The sequence below is a fragment of the Stylophora pistillata genome, chromosome 7, assembly GCF_964205215.1.
Source record: "Stylophora pistillata chromosome 7, jaStyPist1.2, whole genome shotgun sequence".
Taxonomy (NCBI): domain Eukaryota; kingdom Metazoa; phylum Cnidaria; class Anthozoa; order Scleractinia; family Pocilloporidae; genus Stylophora; species Stylophora pistillata.
This window is the reverse complement of record NC_142525.1, coordinates 10227963-10253544: the sequence shown is the minus strand read 5'-3', so window position 1 is coordinate 10253544 and position 25582 is coordinate 10227963. Positions and strand designations below refer to the sequence as shown.

Genomic DNA, 25582 nt, shown 5'->3' with positions numbered 1-25582 from the left:
GCTTTCCTCGGTATGTTGCCCATACCTTGGAAACAGATTAAACTCGTTTACATTCCATGTTCAATATTCCGAGAATATAGATGGGATTACTAAAGCTCAATAAACCATTTTCTTACTAATGAAAGCAGCAGTCATTTACCTCAGAGAATTATTAATCTTGTCTTAAATTGTTGATTATGAAAAACAAACGTGCACGTGCATATTCCAGAAGTTAATTTTCTTTTCTTTTTTTTTTTTTTGTACTTGTTATTTTCAGTTGCTTTATTTCTTTGTTTCGTTTGGTTTGCTTTTGTGTTGCAGCGGTAAAATAAACAATTCACTGTGCAAATGGCAGAGTTTCTTGTACAGCATACCTATAAAATCCAATCAGCGCAAACACATCCCTATCACTGTATTTGCTTCAAAGAACAAACTCTGCCAAATAACAACCTGTCATCTGTTTCCTTCGTTACTATCGTTACATCTCGTTCGTGGTGCTGCGTTATTAGTTATCGATCTCTCGTTGTCTTCTTTCAAATTATACTTTTCATCTTGATCTTATTATTCTTTAAGAACAAAGCATAAAATTGGCATTCAACTATGAATGGCAAACAAAATTTGAATAAAGAAAAATATATCTACAGTCTGTCATGAGCTCAGAACAGAGAAACAATTCTGAGTTCCCACGATAAGGCGAACTTCAGACTGTCGGATTCCGCGTTCCGATCACGATGCTTCACTATTGAGCTTCGAAATACTCTATGGTGCGTGAAGTTCTTATTTTGTTCATACAGATAGGTGACAGGCGTCCCAGCTCATGCTTCAAGCATCACTGTTGTTGAAAGCTTCATGTAGTTTTATAGAATAGAAAAAATGGCAAATTTTGAGCTCAGTAAAAGAATACTTCTAAAATATTTTAAATGTGAAGGTAACTTCAATTTTGTGGATTTGTGGTCTTATAATGTACCCTTTTAGCAGTGTATGTCAAGGGACACGTGCAGTTGAAAATACGTTTCCATATATACAATTAAAAACCAGCAACAATGACGTTTGAATGGAAAGCATCCAGAAACGCAGAATCAATTCTGTATTCGGATACACATGTCAATGCCTTCAAATGATTAACCCAGGATCAAATGAATATGTGGGTAGTGGGTCGGTTCGCTGTAATTGGTGCGTTTTTGGCTCCCAATCATGTGAGTATTATTCAGTCGTCAGAAAGCTGAAACCGTCAAGGACCACAAGCTGTGCTTCTTGATTCTGTGTATTCTTGCCTCAGGAATTTCAATTTCACTTTCATTGTCCATATAATTTGAGTAAAATGTTAAATGACTGACTCATATATCTTCCAGTGTAGTGAATTGGTAAAAAAGCTTTTCGTACAAAATCTATCCATTTTTTATGTATTTTGTACCTCTGTATATTTGTCCTGATTATTTCTGCATTTTTTAATTAAAGCGAGCTATACATTTTGTAAGAAGGGCTGAATCTTGATAGCCTTGAAAACGAAACACGTTTGCTATGTCCAAAGGGAGGTGAGATATGTTGAGGTAACGAAAACTGAGTTAAAGAAAGTAAAAACCTACAATTACAACAGTAACCGAGTGCCATGAGAACGAAAGAAAACAAAGTAAGAGGAAAATAAGATAACTTGAACGAGCGATGAAACTTAACATATACATGTGAATTCTTGCCGAACTTGGCGCTTTCAAGCATATCAGCCCCTCTAATTAACATTTGCGGAAATGGCAGTCTGAAAAGATTCAGACTTTGATGACTCAATTTGAGACTACCCGCATACTTCTAATTCCTATGGTTAGTATGTCATACACCGATTACAATATTGTCATATGCATGATGTTAAAAGCGATTTACTTTGGAAATACTGGAGATCTAGAACCAAAATCTCACGCGGAGATGAAGCATCGATTGGGAAACGTAGTCATTCCAATGCCTTTTCCGGTATTTTCATGTTAGTTTCAGTTTGAGGTTGAAACTGTCCTCGCGGGGCGTCGTCCATATGCGGGCCTTGTTTATCAGCTCGGATCCATAACCTCAATTAGTTAACTCAAGGCTTGTACAGTTATTGGGTTGTTGGCTCGTTGAGTCTCCCAGCGAATTTATCAAATCAATCCAAGAATGTTCTAGAATCGAATAAAATTCAATTGTCTTTGGATGTCGCTTGTGGGATGCATGGCCAGTCTATGCTGTTTAAAGTGAAATGTTTCACAAATTGCCGACTGCGCCAAAAAATATCAATAATAAAAGCTGTCTAAAATATACTCAACAATCCTACCTGCCTATATTGAAGGTTTTTCAACAATGAAGACGAACACAGTTTTTCCCCTGGCAGGCAAACTACATCAGCGCATGAAAAAAGGGGAAAAATCATTTATTTCGGCTCTCGGAGTCTTTCACGCGATCATTCGACTGATATAGATAGTATTGCTCAAAGTTGAAAACCTTTTCTTCACATTGACTACATGTGTAGCTACCTGAGATAATAATAACTATTCAAATCAGCGTTTCAATTGATCACTATAACAATATATATATATTTTAAAAGGGGTTTTTGATGAAAGCGGCTCAGCGTAATTACGCTAGGTTTTTTTTCCGCTTTTGTTTTGTTATCGACTTGCACGCCCTTTTCTTGATTTTTTTTTTTTTTGCTATTTTTTTGTTTCTGTTCCGAGCGGTGAAATTAATATCCCCATAACAAAATGAAGTTCTTTGTAATGATAGATCACCTTTAACACGATTCATTAAATGTCAAGGAATGGTCGATGAAATGGTGATATTCTGTCAACTGGCCAGAGTTGGATTTTTCATCGATTTCTTTGTTTGATGCGTCAAGCGGGCTTTCTGCTTAATATGTATGTGATATTGTCCAACAAACAACTGTGCACATGCTGCAATATTTTAGCATGAGTTTTCTCTTGGTAATCTTCTTTCTTTTTTTCCTTGGTGAGCCATTTGAGAGTGCACATCAGTGTAAAGATTTTGTGTAGGTATTGCCTGGGAGTTATAATCTTTAATTTCCACTGCTCTCGTTTGAATGCTTAAACTTCCAGCTTTGATAAGCCACGTTCTTCATGATTTTCTTTGAATTTTGAAGCCATATCTTGGCATTCTTATAAAGCTCATCATCAATAAATTTATTGTATCCCACTTTTGATTGTTTTAGTTGTTCCAGTTTTTTATAAAATTGTTCTTTATCATAAAAACTAACACAATATAGGCAAGTTGAAAAAAGAGACAAAAAAAGCAGTTTAAGTCTTCCTACCTTGTATAAAGTCTCTTACAAGGTTCCAAAAAATGATCCTTGAATCATGGATAATGCCAAAAAGTCTAAATAGAACAGCAAAAGAACAAATATTCATCATATATGAAAGAAAATGACAGCCACAAATAAAGATATTTGAAGGTGCTGTAAGGTTATAAGTGTTAAATATAATTACTATAAGCAATACTATATAAACATCAGAATTCATTTGGAGTTTAAAAAAATTCCCAAGATTCACATCAGCTGACAAAGATCCAAAACTTGCATCAGAATGAAGCAGTTGCATTTTGTAATGGTCATACTAATGGTAAAAAACCTTCTGTTGAATGCTTCAGTGCATCTTTTGTAAAAGGAGAAAAGGACCCTTCACAAAAACAGGCTGTAATTACATGTATTGAGAAAAAGGATCAAGATTGTCATGACCTTCAAAACTGGAGGCCAATTTCCCTTTTGAATGTTAATACAAAGATAGACTCAAAAGGTATTACAGAAAGAATGAAAAGTCTATTGCCTAAATTAATACATTAATATAATTCAATCCGGATATATCCTGGGCAGAAATATCAGTGAGTATACGCTCAATTCTTGATAAATAGACTTCACCAAAGCTAAGAAATTACCAGGAATTTTACTTTTCATTGGCTTTGAGAAAGCATTCAACAGTTTGGAATGGACTCTTCTTGAAAAATGTTGGAATTAATTTGGTTTAAGGCCTGAGTTCATGAGATGGGTCAATATTTTCTATAGGGATATTCAAAGTTGTATTATAAATGATGCCCTTTGCTTTCCCTACTTTAGGATAAAGCGTGGAGATGGGTTATTAAAGGAGGACCCCCTCTCCCCCTACCACTTTGTCACTGCAGTTAAAACTCTAGCAATTGCTATACAAAACGAAGACAATATTAAAGGAATAAAAATAAACTATTTTAAAACTAAACTGCTGCAGTTCACTGATGACACAACTGTTGTTTTATCAGATTTAGATTCTGCACGAGCTTTGTTTGTATTGCTTGATTGCTTTGAGAATGTTTCTGGACTAAAAAATCAATGTTAATTGTCAAAACAGATTAGCAATATGGATCAGCTCCCTCCAAAACTGTGAAAATTAGCAACATGAAGTCAAATGGAAAACTTGCATAAAGTTTTAAGGAATTGTTATTACGTATGATGTACAGATACTGGTTGAGGAAAGCTTTATGTAATTAAGTGCGACTCCCACTAAAAGCGGTCCACTCGACTTCCTGTCCAAGAAAAATTTTCCTTAATTTTTTCCCTATGAAAAGGGTTTAGGCCACATATTTCAAAAATAGTTTGGCTGTTTTCTAATTCTCTTTTTTTGCTTCGCCACAAGCGAAAATTGACTTTTGCCTAGACCACCCGTGTAGACAACCATCGAAAGTGTAAATCTCACTGCTTTTGTCGAGCGCGGTGCGACTGCAGTAGTGTAGCTAGCGGAATTTTCTCTTGCTTCAAGTTACGAGCTATATTCAGTTAGCTTCACTAGAAATTATATTCATACCAGCGTGATCAGAAGAGACCCTTCCTTTCGACCTTAATTTGCATATCAAAAATTAACCAATTTAAAACAAAGAATTCTCAAAATGCAGGCGTAAATCGGGCTAAAAAGACATATCGGAGGATAGTTTATACACCAAGGAGGTTACCGATTACCTCAAACCCGTGGGTATCTCTCTAGCTTTCATCCACCATCATCTTGAAAACAACGCAAATCAATGTCTTTATTTAATCGCGCACTTGTCAAAGCTCATTTGCATAACTCTGAAAATGACCCATGGTATGTCTTTCACCGTTCAAACTTCATTTGTTTATCATCAACGTAAAGTGTTTTAGGTTTTCCTTACAAATGGATGGAAAATAAATTGCGAGTCATCCTAAAACGTTGCCTAAACATAATCAGTCGTAATGCTTTTAAAAAAGCATAACCACTGTAAACAAAGTAAACAAACGTATATGAGCACGATCCTTCGCAGTAAAGCACTATTTGAGCAATAGTGAAAATCAGACCTGAAAAAAATTTCAGGCCTGTACGGGATTCGAACCACTGACCTCTGCGATACTAGTGCAGCGCTCTACCAATTGAGCTAACAAGCCAACTGGGAGTAGGCCATCAAATTAATTCGACATAAACCCGTGGATGATAAATCAAACAACAACAAACATATGAAACATATGTGTGAACTGCGGTTATGAGACGTATATGAGCACGATCCTTCGCAGTAAAGCACTATTTGAGCAATAGTGAAAATCAGACCTGAAAAAAATTTCAGGCCTGTACGGGATTCGAACCACTGACCTCTGCGATACTAACCGCAGTTCACACATATGTTTCATATGTTTGTTGTTGTTTGATTTATCATCCACGGGTTTATGTCGAATTAATTTGATGGTCTACTCCCAGTTGGCTTGTTAGCTCAATTGGTAGAGCGCTGCACTAGTGTCGCAGAGGTCAGTGGTTCGAATCCCGTACAGGCCTGAAATTTTTTTCAGGTCTGATTTTCACTATTGCTCAAATAGTGCTTTACTGCGAAGGATCGTGCTCATATACGTCTCATAACCGCAGTTCACACATATGTTTCATATGTTTGTTGTTGTTTAAAGTAAACAAAGTAAACAAAGGCGATCGGAAGACGCTTCCTCGATAATTTTCCTTAAATCAGGTCAATAGCCACCTACAGAGTGGAGAAGATAAAACTTAAAGAGTCTAGTTTGGCATTCTGGTCATTGCAGACATACTTTGCAGCTTAAAAAGGACACACAAACATGTGTTAAAATTTTCACAGGTTTTTCAGGGGATTTTTCATGTCTTTTTCATGACATTGAGACTATGAAAATGCCATTGATTTAACCATGAAAATCCTGCAAAAAATCTGTGAATTTATCATGAATAATTTTTAAGACTTTCACGGGTTTTGATAATTTCATAGTGTGAAAAACACCTATACAGTCGACTCCCGATAACTCGAACCTTCAAAGGAAATTGAAAAAGGTTCAAGTTATTGGGAGTTCGAGTTATCGGAATTTGAGAAAAAATGACTGGAAATAAGGGGAAAAAAGGTGTTAAATGTTTTTCTTTATATGCACTAGTGTACATTTTAATAAAATTTTATTACAGTATAGAGAAGCCGAGTGAAAAAAAAGACAATACATCTCTAAATTACTGTATAAATCGGAATGTAAAGTAATGTGAAAAATATAACAAAGGAATGCAGCGAGGAGAGGTCCAGTAACTGCGAACCATACAGGTTTTTTTTTAAGAGAACAATGTCGGGCTATTGGTACAAATAACCTCATGCGATTTAAAAAGGACTTAGGAAGCAACACTATGCGAAAACCAGCGGACTTGAACTGAACTGACACGTTTTGTGTAATGTAAAAGAAAGGAAACAGTTCACACGGCTGCCTCAAAATAAATTTAAGGTTTTGGACAACAGTGTTTTGACTTGTCACGTATCGACAGACATGGTTCGAGTTATCGAGGGTAAAATTATATTGAAAATGACCTGAAGGGAAACGAAAATTGGTTTGAGTTAGCGGGAGTTTCAAGTTATCGAGGGTTCGAGTTACCAATGGTAAAATTACAGTGAATGTACGACGGAAATCCATGAGAAATCGATTTTGGTTCGAGTTAGCGTGAGGTTCAAGTTAGCGAGGGTTTGAGTTATCGGGAGTCGACTGTATTTCAAATCGAATAAAACGAATTTGTTTAAAGTGGAAAATTTTTGAGGAAACAATTTTAACAAATAATTAAAGTAGACAAGGCTATTATTAAAGTGCACCTAAACCCAAAAATTTTTTTTCGCCTAACGAAATAAGCTTATTTTTTGGAGTATTTCTGAGCAAAAATTTTTTAATTTGCTCAAATCTTTAATTTTCTAAGCCCAGTCAAAATACAGAAAATCAGCCGCCATCTTGCCCCACGACCGAGTTAAAAGAGGAATGGCTCTAGCGGGTAATGTGACGTTAAATCGAGAACACGAAAGTCTGCATTTCACACATTTTCACTTGTTTGGGAAGGTTGTCGCCGATATTGTCCGAAATATGTCGATTAGGTGTGTTGTATGAGGAATGTATGAAGCGCGATACCCTCTTGCAAATTTCGCACGTTGTTAAATCCTTCTATAAGATGATAAATCAAACCCAAAGAATATATGAAAGACATAAATTAATTAATTTTTGACATAAACCCGAAAGATGATAAATCAAACACAAAGAAATTAGAATATATGAAAGACATAATTATATAATCTTATGCACGATCATACGTATCACGATCATACGTATCACGATCATACGTATGATATACGATCATACGATCATACGTGCATCATACGTATCTAATACCGCAGTTCAAAATATATGAACTTCATATATTCATTGTATCTGGTTTATCATCACGAGTTTATTACGAATCAACTTAACGGCCTGCTCCCAGTTGGCTTGTTAGCTCAATTGGTAGAGCGCTGCACTAGTATCGCAGAGGTCAGTGGTTCGAATCCCGAACAGGCCTAACTTTTTTCAGGTCCGATTTTCGCTATTGCATAAATAGCGCTCTCTACTGCGAGGATCGTGCATCATACGTATAGTCACAAGTCTGTTGACCTCCCTCTAAAGTTGGACAATGACGGAACTAAGTAAAATAGCGATAGAATGTTTCATTTAAGGCTCGAATTGTACAAAAAGTTTCCTTGCCTTTCATTTACTAAAGCCACTGTGTACCAAAGTATCATCGCATCGTGGAAATGCTTCCAGACCGCGTACCAAACAACATACCGACGGTCAATCGGTTCACGTAACACCCACAAGTTATGCATGCATGTCATCATAACCAATTTCCATGATAAAAAAATTTAGTCACAGCTGCTGCTTTTCCGCGAACTCTTTTTTTTTTTTTTTGCAAATCTTCGCAAGGGTGTAAACTGCCGTGAATATAGAGTAAAGAAAACGTTACAGACAACAATAATGATATCTAATGATGGAATACCGAGTCACTTAACACTTAACTTAACTCTGGTACACTTTGCCACTATACTTAAACTCTGGTACCTAACTTTAACTGTAGATGCAAGCATAATCGTAGGAGTTTTAATTAGCTCTCTAGCAAATACTCAGCGACAATATTGTCACGAAACCCGAAACAAAAACCTTAGAAACAAGACTGGATATTCACATTCTGGTTTAGTTGGACTGAGAGAGCAAAGGCTTGAAGAAGAGTAAAGAAATAGAACTTGCTATGTCATCGAAGACAAAATTGATTCCTTAGAGACATCAATTTTGTCAAAGTCCTCTTTGTGCTAAAACGAAAACTCGGAATCCAAACGTTGCCCCAAGGAACTGTATTACTTACCAAAATTTGCATTTTCAAATTTGATACAAAAATAGAACTTGCGGACTGAAAAACAGATACAATTTTGGCTTTTGTTTTATTGGTGTAAAATTAGAGATAGAACAAAACATGAAATTTAAAAACTAAAATCTTGATGCTTTGACGCGAATATATTTTCAAAGTCAATTTTCATCATTTGTTCGTTTCGGTCCAATGACTTGTTGTTTTTGTCTTCGATATGCAAACTCATGAGAACTTGGTAATGGAATATTTCCCTCTGATGGTTTGATAAGTCCACGCGATGCTGTTATTTCCTCGTTTATGGCCAATTTTACTGACTGACGCCGTAGGAGAATGTAGGCACGTCTTGACTATCTCTCTTATACCGGCCACGCAGAATTTTATTAGTTCCCAGTCTTTGTCAAACGGCCGAGTGGTTCGAAAGAGTCTAGTACTATCCATGAAAGGAGACGATGAAAAGGACGAAGGAAAATCTTTCCACATGTGCACCTCTCGAACGCTTCCCCTTACCAATAACTTTAGGAGGAGAGACAACTGGGAATGAGTCAGCCTCAGAAGGGCATGGGATCATTGGCGCTTTCCTAGCAGACAACGTCATTTGTACCCACTACAGGGCGAGTGACTAACGGATCCATTCTTCCATCATACAAACCGAACACACCTCCTGTTAGAAAGTAAGACGCACCAAATCAGACGTGAGCACAACTCGCAAGGACACTGTTACAAATCAGGGCCCGGTTGTTCGAAGGCCGATTAGTGCTAACACAGAGTTAAATTTCAATCCAGGTTTCAATAATTCTCCTTTCAAGAACCTTTTTGGGATTATTTCGTCTACTCTTTTTAGAGCATCAAGTCATCAAATTGTAGAAAGAAAGAATTATACTGAATTTTCATGTAAAGCTTTTAGATCTAACATTAAATACCCCACTAACCCGTGGTTAACCTAGCTTTGAACAACCCCGCGCAGGTCTCGTTATTTTCAAAGGATTGGCAACACCGAACATACCAAAGTCTATCACTCGTGGATGCTGTCGTACCCAGCCTTCCATCAAATTTATCCATCCCCTCGATTAACTATGATACATCTAACACGAAGTTTTGGTGTATAGTATCGCTACGTATTTTTACGAGTTGTAACATATTTTGACGAGCCAGCAGGGCTACAACTTCCCAACCACGCATGAGCAGAATATCATTTGCAGGGATAGACGTGGTTCGAAAGTACTACTTATGGGAAACCATTACTTACAAGGCGCGTAGGCTCTTGGCCAAAGAAATGGAATGACGCTTATTTTCCAAATGATAACGTCTATAAATTGTACTCACCAGTATGAATATAAAGTATTCTACGACCCTTAAATCTCTTAGGGTTGGTTTTCATCTCGTGTAACATCCCTCTAATGGCTTTGACGTTGTACACTGGGTCCACCATAATTCCAGTTGTTCTGGATATCTCCAAAATGTCCTCTTTATTAACATAGAATGATAAAAAGCCAGTTATTGAAACCGCGTCTTATACTATCTTCAGTGTAGCCGAACCTTGTATCTGAACTTTATTTTTTGTGAACAGTGTCAAAAGGGCAGAAAAGTGAAAAGATACTTATTAAATGAAATCAACCCTCTCATAGAGTATACCTGAGGCCCGTAACTTGCGTAAGACCGCGGTTTGGGTTCCTTGAGGTTTTTAGGCAGCGAATTCACCATGTTAATGGTTAGGAAAATTTAAATCATATTTCTATTCGGTAATGAAGCAATTTCAAATGCAATCTGTAATGATAAGCAATTATAACAATTATTGATTTTATTATTCATCATTGTTGTCTCACACGAATCAATAAGGTTAGCTAACTTTCTGCATTTCAACTTTAAATTTGCACTGGGATAAATTAACGGCCAAAGAGCATTCTGAAATCAATTTTTGCATGTTTGGTATAAGGAAAGGAAGAGAAAGTAATTAGACGCATAACTTTTGTTTGTTTTCATGTTTTGTGAAGGTTGTTTACCAATAGATAGAAACAACTCTTTTCGACTTGCATGTCACTTAATCAAGTACCAAAATAAGCGAGTTATCATTTAATATATTATGTAGTAGACTACAAGCAGTCCCTCCTTTTCAGCAAAAACCCTCGCAAAAGTCAAAGAGAATCAGTGAAAAAAAATTGAAAATAAACTAATGCACTGCAGGGAGCTCCCCACGGTGGGCTTGGATCAATGTTATCTTAATTATATATATTTTTCCTATTTTTAAAAAAAATATCTTTTTTGACAATTTGACAATCCTGTGACCATAATCAATTAAGATTACAATAGACAAATTAACAAGGGGAGGACTCTTTCTTATCCATTTATTTATTTATTAATTTATTTCCACAATTGCAACAGTTACAATACTTTTATCAACAATTAGTTGTTGAAGAATGAATGAAGTTTGGTTTAAAACAGATTAATTTTTTTTTTTAATTCGTCCAACAGACTTCACCAACAAGGAGGAACTGCCCATAGATTAATTATGAAGAAACCAAATTCTGCAAATTCTTTCAGTCAACACTCACCTAACTCTTCTTCAGTGGATCTGCCATATCCCTTTCCTTTGTATCCATCAATAATATCAATTAATTCTTCTGCTTGAATATCTAGTCCACCTATCTGAAGGTCTTCATTGATTTTCTGGTAAAAATATTCTGCATCATCACACACATTGACTGCATGACACCTTTAAACAAATGACAGTGATGTTGGTGTTACTTATTAAAAATAAAGGTCTGAATTAGTTTCCAGTGTTCAAAGAAAAAATAAGGGCAAGAAGCACAATTTCTTCAATTTATGTCTTTAGCACAATATAGATAAGCAGCGCAGTTGCAGAAATCTTTTACTAGCCTAAAGGTTGAGCATAAAGCTTTTAAACCATGTTCCCCAGCATGAAATGGTTTGTCAGCAGTTCCTTAAAGGTGATCAAGTAGATAACTTAAACTATAACAAAATTCTCGAACATGATCGATTATCACCAGCCCAATTTAAGTACTAATAGGACACTGTACACATCACACTTGTAACTGGACATGGTAACTAAGGGCAGTTGACGTGTCATGCATGTGTTTCTGGACAGCATGCATGATGTGAGAGCACTGTTGTCACACATTTTGCCAAATTAAATGGTTCTTTCTCATGAAAAATTTTAACGGATGTCTAGTTTCTTTCTCAAATTTTGTCGTAGTTTTCATTCAAACAGGACTTTGTGTTAACATTTACAAATCCAACTCCTACTTTGTAGTCGTCTGACTTCATTAAGCACTCATTAATGATTACAGACCGAACTCACTCATTCACTTGGGGCTCCACTTTAATTGGGCCCTGTATGTACTTAAAAAAAACCTCTTAATGAACATAAGCAATAGTGGGAGTGTGGCCATAAATATCTGGAGAGCCCTCCAGATGGTCTCGTGAGATGCAAACAGCACGAAGAAAGACAAAGAGCACTGATCAAATGATAAAATCCTTATTGACTGGCCAGATTGGAAAATATTTGGCTCTTGCCCATAGTTAACAGAATAGCCAGAGAGAGGTCTTTATGTTATGACTTTATTTCCTTGTCCAGCTCTCATGCAAAGTCAATAAAGAAAATATCAAATGAATATTTTTATAATGCTTATACTTGAGTTTTGATCCTGTTAAATAGTTTGCAATGGCAATCCCTGAAGCACTTCCACCACTGCCAACTGTTATGACAATGTCATCAAAATTGTCCAGCACATTCTGAAACAAATCAAGCCAACATTTTGACAGATACCCAATTTATACTTGTTTAACAAACATGCCTCTGTGCGGTCAATGTTAAAATACATTTGCGACTCTTGACAAGAAATGCATTCAATAAGTGCACAACACAGAAGAAGCTTGTCATTTACCAAATGAATATAATCAAAGAAGGACAATTGAATTACCTGATCTATCATTTCTTGAAAGGCTGTTAGGTAACCAAACATTCCCATGTATGAAGAGCCTCCAACTTCAATCAGATAAGCTGACGAACCCTGTTTCTTCCTGAGAAAAAAAAAGAACAAAAAAAGTCAGCGAGAAAGAACTTCAAGGAACATCCACCTACACACATCAGCAGACATGATTGTGGGGTTTTCATCCAAAAACATAGAAGCAGGTGAAGCAGGTAAGTAGGTTTGAGCAAATTGAGGATAATTCTATTCAAGTCTGAGTCAAAAATAACTTACCCTATCAAAATTTACTTATTCACTTTGAGTATTCTCCAATATCCACAGCCTTCTTTCCTCACTGTCTATGATAATACCAACTCTCTGGGGTTTCCTTAGAGTTTCCCAAAATCATACTACAAAACAGAACCTATCAAGTTCATGTGCGAAGGCTGATAGTCTCGAAAGAAACGATTTGGGGCTGCGTCGGTGGGGGTAATGAAGTTCATGTGCGGTTTATGAAACCTCCTGGATGGTGAGAAATTTGGACTCACTTTAAAATGTCCAAGTTAACTGGGTGTTTTAACAGTTAAGAGAGACCAGTGTCCAATTTCTCCAAACAATATCACCCCAGTTTCCAAATTAAGGTCATGAGAAAAAAGGAAATGATCATCAATTAAAGAATGTCTTGATTGTTCATCATATTCTCCTTGTCAGCACCTTAGGAAATGTATAGAGAACAGTATGGAGAACATGTATGCTGATCTTATATATATCTTATTAACTGTTTTACTTAATATTCATCTCTTTCTTTTTTTTTTATCTGTTTATTTTCTATCCAAAAAATTATCAATCTAGTTGTAATTTGCTCATTCATTCTAGACTATTGATATCCACACGCTTTCGGATTGTGGCAGGAGACTGGGACAAGGCAGTAAATTAACAAACTGAGGGGAGGAGGGGTGGGGCCCAATCCAGTATTAAACATACTCAGATTTCTGATATTGAGATCAGTGCCTTAGAAAGGTTGCATTGTTGATTTGACTCAAATTCAATCCCTTTAAGTCTAAGAGAAATCAACTTGAATGCCAATAGCAGTTCCTGTAATATTTTTGTTTGGCTTAATGTTTTAGAAGACACCCCAAGGTGACCACCTTATTATTTATTAATCAGTTTAATCCTCAGAGTTGGTTTGATTCAACTAAAATATCCCAGAACAAGAGGAACTTGTTTCTGCAAAACTTTCAAGCAAGTTCTGCCTGTGGAATCTAAAATATGCAGTCAATTCCACTCAAAACTGTAAAAAAGGCTGCAACACAAATTTCTTCTAAAGAATTTCAATATTTTCATCTCAATTATGAGCTGGCTGGTTACCCCGCCTAAGTGGCAGCTCTCTTTAAATTAAAGCCTACTGCCAGTTTGAGTTAGAAGATCAATATTTGCACCCAAGGTGGTGCCAAATCTCTAGTTTATACAGTTCTCTGAACTTTATTTTTTTTACTTACAATTTTTCAGACATTTTCTCCATCATTTGTTTAAGGCCAGATTTGTACTGAAGCTGAGGGACAACAATAATTTGACTTCCCACCAATTTGTTTAAAAACAGGTTTCCTTTACAACCAATATCTGTGGTCTGTATGGAGAAAAAAAGAAAAATTTTGTCAAGTTTCTTAGAATCAAGCTCGCCCAGAAATTTCAATAAGAGTTTATAAGTAACTGTCTAAAACAGCAGTCACCATCTTTGTGAAGCAAAATTGGTGCCTTTTTTCTCTGAGATGAGCAACATTAGAATAAAGATTAAACTGCGTGCCTTTAGCTGCCTTCTATGGAGATTTTGTTGTCTTCATCAATTGTTATTGAAACCCCTACTCAACTACTGTATGCTACAATGAAGGGTAAATTGTGTCTCCTCATTAGAAATCAGCACAATCATTATGATAAGTATCATTATCATCACCATCATTGTTCAATCCCTTGGAACTATGGGTGTATGAGTCCACTATTTAAAGTAACATGAGGATCTCCTATGTAACAAACAGATTCCATGTTGCTACATGTCTGTTCAGTTACTGCGATAGATCACAGGAGCACCATTCCTTGTCTATAATCAATCCTTGTCTATAATCAATCCTTGGCTAATCAAATCTATGTGAAATCTTTTGTTGTTAATCACTAGTTATGCTGAGGGGTAGTAACAGATCTTTGATAGACACCACAAACTGCTTAGAAAACATCTGCATTAATTACAGTGAATCAAACACATGCCTGTTCAGGACTTCTTAAGAACAGGTAACAATCCAAACCAAGTTGTCTTGCAGCAACTGCAGTGCTTCTGCAATGATTGGACTGGATTCCACCACATGTGAAGATTGTATCACACTCCCGAACCAGGGCATCAGCTAACAAAAACTCCAGCTTGCGAACCTAAAACAAAATTGCCATAGCTTGATGAGGTGAGCATAATTTAAGATTACTCAGTGGTTGAGGGTGAACTTTAACCCTCTTAACACCCAAACATCAGTATATGTACATTCTCCATACTGTTCTCTATACATTTTCCTAAGGTACGGACAAGGAGAATTTGTTTAACAATCAAGAGCTTCTTTAGTTGATGATCATTTTCTTTACTCTCATGACCTTAATGTGTGTGTTTCAACATGTAGGAAGCGATTGAGAGAGTAGAAGTGTATTTATTTTTAATCACCAAATAAGGTAATGCCCAAATACGGCAAGTAGCACATGGCGTGTCACACAACATCGTAACATCTCCCTTTCTTTGTCAAACAAAGCTGAACATGGCCATAAACTAAATTTCAAAAAATAAATAATAGAAATGCAAAACGAACTTAACCCGACACAACGAGGAAACGAAGTAAAAAATAAAATTCAAAAGGTTCACTGAAACTAATGTCTCTGTACAGTCCTAAGCCTAAGTTGCACTTTAAGATCCAAAGACCTAAGTTGAGTAGTCACTTAGCCTAGCGGGAGGTTTTATTATTCTGGTCCTTGTTCTCTTGACTGCTGGTGATATTGGCTTGGGTCCAGGGACCATCGCTGGCGGTGAGCTGTGCTTTGAAGGCTGACTTGTGCTGAGATCAACTATCTTAGATGAGGGAGTCGGCGCAGCTGGTTTCTCAGCTGGTTTTAGGAAAGCACGGTTTCGGCGGACCAGGTGGTTGTTAGCCTCCGTCTTCACTACATAGGACCTGTCGGAGAGTTTTTCAACACAGGTACCTCTCTTCCATACGTCGTTCTTCTGTAGAGGGGCCACCCTGACGTCCTGTCCTATTTCAATTTCGGGTAAGGGACGGGAGGAACGATCATGATAGAACTTGGCTCTCTGTCTTTTTAGCCGGAGTAGTTGATCCACATTTCCTGGTACTTTCGGGTACAGGAGGTTAGTGGCAGTTGGAAGTAGAGTTCTTGTGCGTCGGGACATAAGTCTCTGTACTGGACTTGAACCTATTGACTCTGTAGGGGTATTTCTTTGATCAAGCAGTGCTAGCCAGGGGTCTTTGTGGTCCTTAAGGGCTTTTTTTAGTAAAGACTTGGTCACTTTCACGGCTGCTTCTACCTTACCATTCGACTTGTGATGGTGTGGCGAAGAGGAAACATGGACAACTTCCCAACTGTGTGCGAACTGCCTGAATTCCTGACTTGTAAATTGGGAACCGTTGTCAGTGATCAAAGTGTCTGGTATCCCGTGTCTGCTAAACTGCTCTTTTAGAAACTCAACCACAGCACTTGATGTGTTCTCTTGCAACATCTTCACTTCGATAAAATCCGAATAGAAGTCTACGAGGACTATGTAATCTTTTCCATTAAGCTTGAACTGATCCGCCGCAACTCTACTCCAAGGGCGGTCCGGAATCTGATGACTTTGCACTGGTTCTTTTGGATTTTGGGATTGCCATTCACTGCAGATGGAACACTGTGAGACTTGGTCACGTACATCTCCAGTCATGTTTGGCCAAAACACGGAGTCTCTTGCTTTGCGAAGGCAGGCTTCTATGCCCAAGTGACTTGAATGTATCTTGGACATAACTTCAGGCCGCAAGACACGTGGAATTATTACTCTTGAACCCTTGAAGAGAACTCCATTGTGTATTGACAGCTCATCACGATAGTTCCAATATTCTCTGATGTTAACAGGTGCTTGATCTTTCTGAGCTGGCCAGCCACTGAGAATGGTGGTCTTTAGAACTTGCAAAGACTCATCCTGTCCAGTGCAGCGCTGTAGCTGTTCCAGTCGTTCAGGGGATATCTTCAAGGCTTGCATCGGGTTACTTTTCTCCAAATCCACTGAAAACACTTGAAAGGTATCTTCGGGCACTGTGTTTTCATGTTGTGCTGCTCTTGACAAGTGATCTGCTAGTAACATCTGACTCCCAGGTTTGTAGCTGACTGCCAGATTGTATTTCTGCAGTCGTAACAACATTCTCTGTAGACGGCACGGTGCTGCGAGCAGAGACTTCTTGAAGATGGACTCAAGGGGTTTATGATCCGTTTCTATGTAAATCTTCTCTCTGCGAGCCAGATACTGATTGAACCTCTCACATCCAAACACAATTGCAAGGCACTCTTTTTCGATGGTGGCATATCTTTGCTCTGTCTTAGAGAGAGTTCTGGATGCAAACGCTACGGGCTGTCCATTTTGTAGGAGAACTGCTCCTAAGCCTTTGTCACTGGCATCTGTCTGAATAGTTGCCTCTTCTTCTTCATTGTAAAATTTCAGAACTGGGTGCTGTATGACTAGCTGCTGTATGGTGGTGAAAGCTTTATCATGTTGTCTGGCCCATGTAAACTTGGCTGGACTGATGGTAAGTTCTCTCAAAGGTGCAGACACATCCGAGAGTTTGGGTAAGAATTTAGACAAATAATTGACAAAACCAAGTAGGGTCTGAACTTCACTCGTGGATGTTGGCTTTGGCATGTTCTTTATGGCTGTGACCTTGTCTGGATCAGGTTTTAGTCCCTCTTTAGAGATTACATGACCCATAAATTTGACCTCGGCTTTTCTCAGCTTGACTTTGGACTTGTTAAGCTTTAGGCTTATTCTTCTTGCTCGCTCCATTAGGCGTGCGACATTTCGATCATGATCAATTTGAGCTTCTGCATCTGTTGCTCCGTATCCTACCACCAGGATATCATCTCTGACCACTTTGACTCCATGAAGATCAGCTAGACATTCTTGAAGTTTGCTTTCAAATATTTCAGGAGCAGGACTTATCCCAAAGGGCATTCTGAGGAAACGGTATCTTCCAAGAGGCGTCCAAAAAGTTGTTAATTTACTGCTTTCCTCATCTAAGCTCACTTGGTAAAAACCATCTTTTGCGTCAAAGGAGCTAAAGACTCTAGCTTTACTTAGATCAGGCAAAAGTTCCTCTAAGGTTGGCATTTGGAACTTTGGACGCTGTATAGCCTTGTTTAAATCTTTGGGATCTAGACAGATTCGGATCTTATTCGGTTTAGCTACTACCACTATGCTACTTATCCACTCTGAGGGTTCCTCAGCTTTCTTAATGATCCCTTTTTCCTGAAGCTCGGCAATCTTCTTCTTCACATCTTTTCGAAGGGCTACCGGAACACGACGAGGAGAATGCTGTACCGGTGTAACATTCTTGTCAACCACTATTTTTGCATTTCCAATGTGTCCCAGGCCAGTGAATACGTCCTGATACTTGCTAAACAGGCCTTCTTCTGACAGCGGCTTCTCTGCACTGTTAACTTGGTGCACTGTCTGGGTGAGGGAAGAATTGAGCTTGATGAGTTGCAACTTCTCACAGGTTTCGGCTGACAGCAGAGGTCTACACTTGCCTTGAACCACTTGAAACTTGAGTGTCTGCCTGGTACTATGGTGCTTCACATACAAGTCACATTCCCCGATGGGCTTCAGTGTTGACCCCCCAAATAGCCTGAGCTTGACCGTTGACCTTTCAACTGGAGGATCTCCTAGCTGGGTTATGGCTGACAGGTCATCTAGGCAGATTACATTGCATGTGGCTCCAGTGTCCAGTTGACATGTGATTGATGTGGTGAAGTCATCTTTTGGAGATTTGAAGAACTGTATTTCTGTAAACCATTGTCTGGCCTTCGTATCAACTAGCGATATAGTTTCCAAGGTTAGGCACATTTCGTCGTCACTTGACGTTTCAATATCTTCAAACTGATTTACTTTCTTCCTTGCGAGACACACTGACGCGAAGTGGCCTTTTTTGTTACAGTTGCTGCATGTTTTTCCGGACGCCGGACACTCCGTTCTCTTTACATGACGTTCTGGGCGACCACAATATTTGCATTTGAAACCAGGGCGTTCTTCTACGCCCGAATTCTTCGGTTTATCATCGGATTTCTGCTGTTTCTCTGGAGCTTTCTTGAAGTGACGTCTTCTTGGAACCTTCTTTCTGTCAACAAGCTTCTTAACCTCCTCGGCTTTGTCCTCTGTGTTCTGAATTTTCTTCATTTGCTGCGCGGCTACTTCGCTCGTAGTGCACATTTGGATGGCTTTTTTAAGATCCAGATTCTTTTCTCTCAATAATCGTACTTTGTCACCATTATTCTTCAGTCCTATGACTAGCCTGTCCCTGATAAGATCGTCAGTCAGCTCTCCGTATTCGCAGGATGCGGCTAACTTTCGCAGTCTTGTTACATAACTTTGAGTTGACTCGTCATTGCCTTGCATGCATGTGTTGAAAACGTACCTTTCGTAAACTACATTTCTTGTGGGCTTGAAATACTGATCTAGCGCTTCTAGACATCTATCGATATTCTGTTTGTCGTCTTCTGATAGGTTCAGGTTTAGGAAAATTTGGAGGCATTCTCGGCCCATTGCAGATCTCAAGGTCGCTAGGCGAATGGTATTTTCACGGTGAATGAGGCCCGTGGCGATTTCGTAATCGCTCCATTGATGTTTGAAAAACTCCCAGTTTCCAGCGACGTCTCCACGGCAATGCATTGCGTTTGGCAGCGGAAAATTGTGCGGTATTGCTTGTGGTATATATGCCGGCGCTAAAGGTTGAACACTGCTTGCGCTGGGTGTCTCCTCGTGGGCACTTTCTGTCGACATCTTCTTTCGCTTGCAAGGAGCGAACTGATTCAGAATTGTGATCAGGCGAAGGGAACAGAATTTGCGGGTAGCTTCCACTGGTTTTTCACTCAGACGCGAGCGAAATTTAGGCAAGTAAAGCGGAGTTTACTCCTGACACCATGTTTCAACATGTATGAAGCGATTGAGAGTGTAGAAGTGTATTTTATTTAATCACCAAATAAGGTAATGCCCAAATACGGCAAGTAGTACATGGCGTGTCACACAACATCGTAACAGCCTCAAAATTCTCTTCGAGCTTGAGTTGCCTTTGGTGAAGAGTACTTTTACTTGTTATCATCCTCAAGTCAAACTATGACTTAATTCCTTTTTATTTTTCCGATGGAAGGGGAATCCAGGGGTGCCTTTGACCTTCCCATACCCCTTTATGAGATAATTATTTTTAATTCCATCCCATGAAAATATTATAATTCAAGTTGACGACAACGCGCGAATAACAAGATTCAGATACTAAATTCCTAGCCTGTCCCCACCCAAACCCGCTACACAAAAGAGAGAGCAGCAGTTTAAGCTAACACGAAGGGTTTACGGAAATCTTACCCACCTTCTGGAATTCAAATCCTTTTTACATTTCTGTATAATAATCTTTTAATCTTGTGCAAAATAAGGTGGTTGGCAAAGCAAGGCGCCTTTATTAAACCAGTCACGTCATTTCAGTCCCAAAATCAAACGATCTGACGTTATCTTAAACAGCATTTCAAAGAGGAAAATTTATCGCACCCTCTGTGTACTAAACCCTTAAACTGCCACGAGTGACCAAGAGAGAATTTCACTTTACAATATGAATACTAATATCAAACAGACAAGTGATGAGAATAAAGAAAAATGTCAGTTAGGGAGTCATAAGTTGAACCCGTGCTAGATTCTCCGAAGTAAATTCATAAGAATTGCATGACTGACAGTAAGGAGAATTACGAAAGAGATCTTGAGAGTGAAGGTATTAACGGATCAGACACATCTAAACGGTGGTGTGTCGTTCAAACATTAAAAAAAATTTTTTTTCTTGAATGATACATTCTACCATACATACAGCAGACTTAGACTTAGAGTATATAAAACAAGGAAAAGGCTTTCTTGTACGTGGTTTGTTCGTTTGTAAAAAGTTCTCGTAGATTCCACTCCAGCTATCTTTGCATAATGAGCCACAAGCTCTCCTACTTACAAACAATTACGGAATAAAGAGAGCAAATCTGTATATTACTTTGAAGTCAATCAGTCAGTTTGAGCAATCACCTGCGCTTCAGGAGTGCAAAAGCTTTTGAATAGTAATCTGTTTGTTGTTACCGTAAATTTTGCATGGTTAAAAGCCCCCAGGGTGGAATATATTGCTTTGTGCCAGCGGACAATGGTTGACTTTTCAAAAATAACTCTGATTTTGATGGAAACTGTTAATTGCAACTCTATTGTGTCGTCCCTTATTGTTTTCATTCTTTCAGCTTGGTCTTGACGCAATTTGCTTTCTCTTTTATGTTTCTTTAAATGCGGCTTAACTCATTTTCATTGAATCATAACCTTAAGGCTATTTCATAGTTGACCGTGAAATAAATTCGCAGACGATTGTTTTTAGTTCGGCAGAATTTTTCTCATGTTTATCGAGAAATGAATATGTATGTTAGATGTTAAGACGTTTATCAAAACAGAAAACTCTTCAGTTAGTCTTCGCAAGGATAATCTAAGAAGAGAGCAAGGCTCTGTGATATTTTGGATCAGTCGACAATCGTACTTCAGCTTTTACAAGCAAAAAGGTTTCACAAGCCGAGATTTAAACGGGATTTCGTCAGGTAATTCCACGAAATGCTGAAAAAGTTTTCTGTTGCAAACGTTCCACCTCGCTTCGATTTCACTCAGTTGCCAAACAGTGGAGAGGACAGTGGCTCTCACGTGTTCTGTCACGGAAAAACAGCACAACTGCACTCGAGAACTGGAGGTTTTCAAGATGAAAAACAGGTAAGTACATTAGAGCGTCTTTCATAGGAAAACAAGTCTATTTTGATTATCTGAATATAGTCTACGGCCAGATCATGCTGACAGCTGAGACTAGCTGAGCCACAGTTACTCTTGTAGCATAATTTTCCTACCGCAAAGAAAATTTCCCGCTTGAATTTTTATCAATACTTTATTTGCGCGAGTCTCAAAAACAATTTTATGAAATATTTCAAGTGAAAGAGAAATGCTCACAATTCGAGAAATGGTATCGATCTACGAATTTCGTACGTTCATATATTTTATTGAAAAAAAAATTTATACCTCAAAGAACTAACCAGTACTCAATGATAACAGATCTCGTGGTCTTTTCAAATTGACGTTCTTCTAAAAATTTGGTGCTCGGATGAAATTCTGCGGTTTTGTTTTTTAAAGCTAAATAAAGTACTTTATTCATCACATTCAAATAAACTTTATCTATCAAGTACAATCCATTTTCCCTACGAAAGAGCACAGTTGAACAATTAGAAAGCAAACCTAAAGAAACATCTTAAAACGTTAAGAAGGTCTAAAGAGTTTCAGCTGAATGAATTGCGTGCGAATCGCGTAAGCTTGTAAAGTGTCGTCGTCGAGTTGAAGTGGTTTTGCGAAAAAATCGCTTTAAATATAGTCCTGCGGTTTTGTAACCCTACAGATTCACTCGTTGATTAACCACGAATCTCATATTGTTTTGACTTTTAGCTGAACAATGATGCAAAAGATTTGAATGAGTTAATTTTAGCGCCTGCCAAACTAGGGTATTGACAATTCCGCCTTGAAGGAAAAGATCGATTGATCACAGCTTTTCTTGTCTTGAGCTATCACGTTCTCACCATAATCAACTTTAATTGGCTCACGCAGTTTTTCTTGAAATAAACTAAACCCAATTTCGTCATTTTCACACTGTTTTTGGCAATAGTTTCCTAGTTACAATAATAACATCAAACACAAGAGCTTGGCGTCTAAGTGTGAAACTGCTGAAAATCTTCATGACTCAAATTAAAAGATGTTTTGAGCACGGAAAAGAAAAACAGAAATAAAACAACAAACTCTACCTGAATAAACCCAATAAGATTGTTTCTGTTGAAGTAATGATCGACTTTGGAATTTCTAATTCTGTGTACCGCTAGTATTCATGATAATTTGCTTGACTGAACATGGCTTCACAATCGTAAATTGATTAGTTTATTATTCGCAAAGACGTCGGTAGAAAAACACACACAACACTTTGAAGATACCATGTAGATTTAACAACTTTTTAGGATCAACCTTCATGCGCATCACAAAATAACAGAGATATAACGAGCGTTCTTATTGGTCAACAACCAATGGTTTAAAGCAGCGGTAAACGTTCACAGAATTTTTCAAAGGCAATAGAACACACTTTTGATAGTTTATCGGAGTAATAACTCACTTCGAAAGCTGAGAGAACACTCGAAATGTTTGTCATTAAAAATTTTCTTTAGATCTCCTAACATCTTGCGTGAGTTATTACTCATTCTTACTCCGGTACATTGATAGAAAGTGCGTTATATTTCACTTAATTTTGCGAAGGAAGGTAACAACCCCGAAATGGAAAGCATTCCTCTTAGTCTAAAATCATTTTAACCGATTGGAACGTTGTCAATTGAATGATATTAAGTCTTTTTCAGCTCCACTGAAATGACCTGTGTTCTTGTTCGATCATCAGCTATAGGAAAACAGGTGATTCAATTATGGTTGATCATGACCCTTCCATGATCCTTCATGATTCTTCTACCATAAACACGGTTCAGTAACCAATGAAATGTACCTAAGCTTTCACAGTTCAAAACTGAAGTTAAGGCATGCAGGACAGTAAAAAATAAGTACCAGGAACTAGGAATTTGTTAAACGGGAACGGGGATTCCTCTTTTTTTCGTTGCTAAACTGAAAAATTGGCCTTAGATCTACCGGACCTGACTAGACTTTGGAATGGGACACCACCTCATTTGTGGAGGTTGTCTTGTAAAGCAAGTAGTAAATTAGAACTAAAATAAGTAGACTGTTCGCATATATTTCTATGAATTATACATGTAGATGGTTCGGGCTTCGTCTTCAGTTATCACACGATAGAAATCTTGAGTTTGTAATTTAGCTCTTGAATAGAAGTGTGTAGCGTGCGCATGCGCGCGTATTTTCGCTCCGATGAGGGGCTCACGCTCGAAACGTCGGCTTTAGAATCTCTTTACGGTGGCCATTTTACATTATCACCACACCTAATAAAACCAAATTTTCTTGTTGTACTCCCGCCCCCACCCCTGACGCAGCATCACAGTTTCATTTGAAGCAGGATCGAGCCCATTAATGGTAATGGGCTCATGTTTGAAGCCAACCCTTTCTTTAGTGCTTAGCGTAGCCAATCAGGTTGCTGTATTTGTGGTAGAAAATTATTACGTGTACACTGACAAAAAATATACTGATATCCAGAGAACAAGATCGAGGAAAGAATCCCTGATGCCACCGATTCCATCAGCAAGAAATTCACCTTCCTTCAGAAAAACGTCAAGTTCGCGGGGTGATGATGGATTACGAAAATTATCGGGGAGAGATCTGGACCAGAACAACAATGACATGAATGGACTCAAAGTTTTTGGTGAAACTGGCGACCTGGCAATCAATTCTGGGAAGAAAAGCACGGCTGAGAAACTCAGTGACACTGGATTTCAGCTTTATACTTCCAAAGACTCGAGTAAACTTCCAAAAATATTAAAACCCAAGAAAAAAGTCAGCAAGGGGTCGAAGCGGAAAAAGACAAATGCTATAAATGATGAAAGTCAAGAAAGTGATGTTAATGCTCGGTTGGGAGCGATACAGGATAATAAAGGCACCTCAGGTGAATTATCTACGGGGCAAGATGGTGGAGAACTTTATAATAAATATGGACTGGACCTTAAAAGAGATTTCAGTAAGTTATTGAATTTTTGCAATTTTTGTCCAAAATCAAAAAGCAGCGTACTCAAGTGTGGATCAAAGGCTACAATTATGATTATCAACAAGGGAAAACTAGGGAAGAAGTTGGGGGAAAGAGAACCTCATAGGTCTGGCCAATTCCACTTAAGTCATTTACCGGAAATATTTATTCCGTAATTAAGAAAATATACTTCCTTACCGGAAGTGTGTTTTCCGAGACGTGTGGTCTGACCCAAGCAATGCACTTGGGTCAGACCATGCAGTCCCTATAAGTTTAATATCTACTTGAGATCTTTTGATTTGCTCAGGGATGAAACATTTCCCCTTTTGGCCACAACACTATGCATTCATATCTCAAACTTAAAACTTTTATTCCAGGATAGTTCTTAGTTATCCCCAGTCCATCATTTCATAAGCGTTCAATTTAATCAGCACTATCTATGCGCGACAAAACTTTCACCCGAAGGACTTTGATATTGTAAGCCTCAGAAAGTAAAATAAAGTTGTTGCATGTCCTCATTATTCCTTCAACATCAAAAGTCTAACAACTTCAATGGAAAGTTAAACTTCTTCAATTCATCTTAAGTACCTGATAATGAGCACTAACATCAGTCACACAATTGCAAAACATATTCCAATTTGATTTGAGTCTTGTTGACTTCGGTTGCCTCAACAATAGATGCAGCAACGATATCCCTAATACAACAGTTTAGAAAGTTCAGATTGGTCGGAGTCTTTTTCAGTTTAATTTGATCGCCCCAGCAATAGATGTAGCACCCGTATCACTAATGTGATTTTCAGACTAATCCAAATTGATCAGAGTCTTGTTGACTTTAATTGCCTCGCCAATAAATGTAGCGCCGGCATCATTATGCGTTTTCAGACTGCTCCAAATAGGGCAGAGTCTTTCTGACTCTTAATTTCCTCAACCATAGGTGCAGCAGTGGCACTTGAGTATTTAAAGATTTGTACAAAGTACTGGAGCAGAAACTGGAGCAGAAACAATAGGACATAGGTCCCCTACGAGGTTTAAG

The 25582-nt window shown here is 38.1% G+C and overlaps 3 protein-coding genes across 8 annotated transcripts in view; 1 reads left to right on the top strand and 2 right to left on the bottom strand.

Moving 5' to 3' along the window:
• LOC148726563 (RYamide receptor-like) overlaps positions 1-25582 on the bottom strand; it is a 139792-nt gene that overhangs the window by 2014 nt on the left and 112196 nt on the right. Inside the window, exons 1-3 of one of the 6 annotated variants that reach the window (XM_088726545.1) lie at positions 7973-8096; positions 3263-3327; positions 2276-2337 (exon numbers count right to left, since the gene is read on the bottom strand). Coding sequence is in view for 2 of the 6 variants with exons in the window: in XM_088726547.1 (XP_088582673.1) it covers positions 2035-2123; positions 3263-3327; positions 7973-8094 (276 nt within the window). In the remaining 4 variants the exon portion in view is untranslated. Of the gene's footprint in view, positions 1-484; positions 2124-2275; positions 2338-3262; positions 3328-7972; positions 8099-25582 lie in introns of those variants that run through there. The other 5 variants (XM_088726547.1, XM_088726546.1, XM_088726543.1 and 2 more) reach the window with 5 other exon arrangements.
• On the bottom strand, positions 8596-15080 carry LOC148726569 (uncharacterized). The gene is made up of 7 exons (XM_088726560.1): positions 14816-15080; positions 14056-14183; positions 12569-12668; positions 12280-12380; positions 11180-11340; positions 9954-10094; positions 8596-9291 (listed from the first exon to the last, which is right to left on the bottom strand). The coding sequence occupies exons 2-7, from the start codon at positions 14079-14081 to the stop codon at positions 9209-9211; spliced, it is 612 nt and encodes a 203-aa protein (XP_088582686.1). The 5' UTR covers positions 14082-14183; positions 14816-15080; the 3' UTR covers positions 8596-9208.
• LOC148726568 (uncharacterized) lies at positions 21049-25070 on the top strand. Its single transcript, XM_088726552.1, has 2 exons — positions 21049-21602; positions 24066-25070. Exons 1-2 carry the CDS (start codon positions 21450-21452, stop codon positions 24723-24725), a joined length of 813 nt encoding a protein of 270 aa, XP_088582678.1. The 5' UTR covers positions 21049-21449; the 3' UTR covers positions 24726-25070.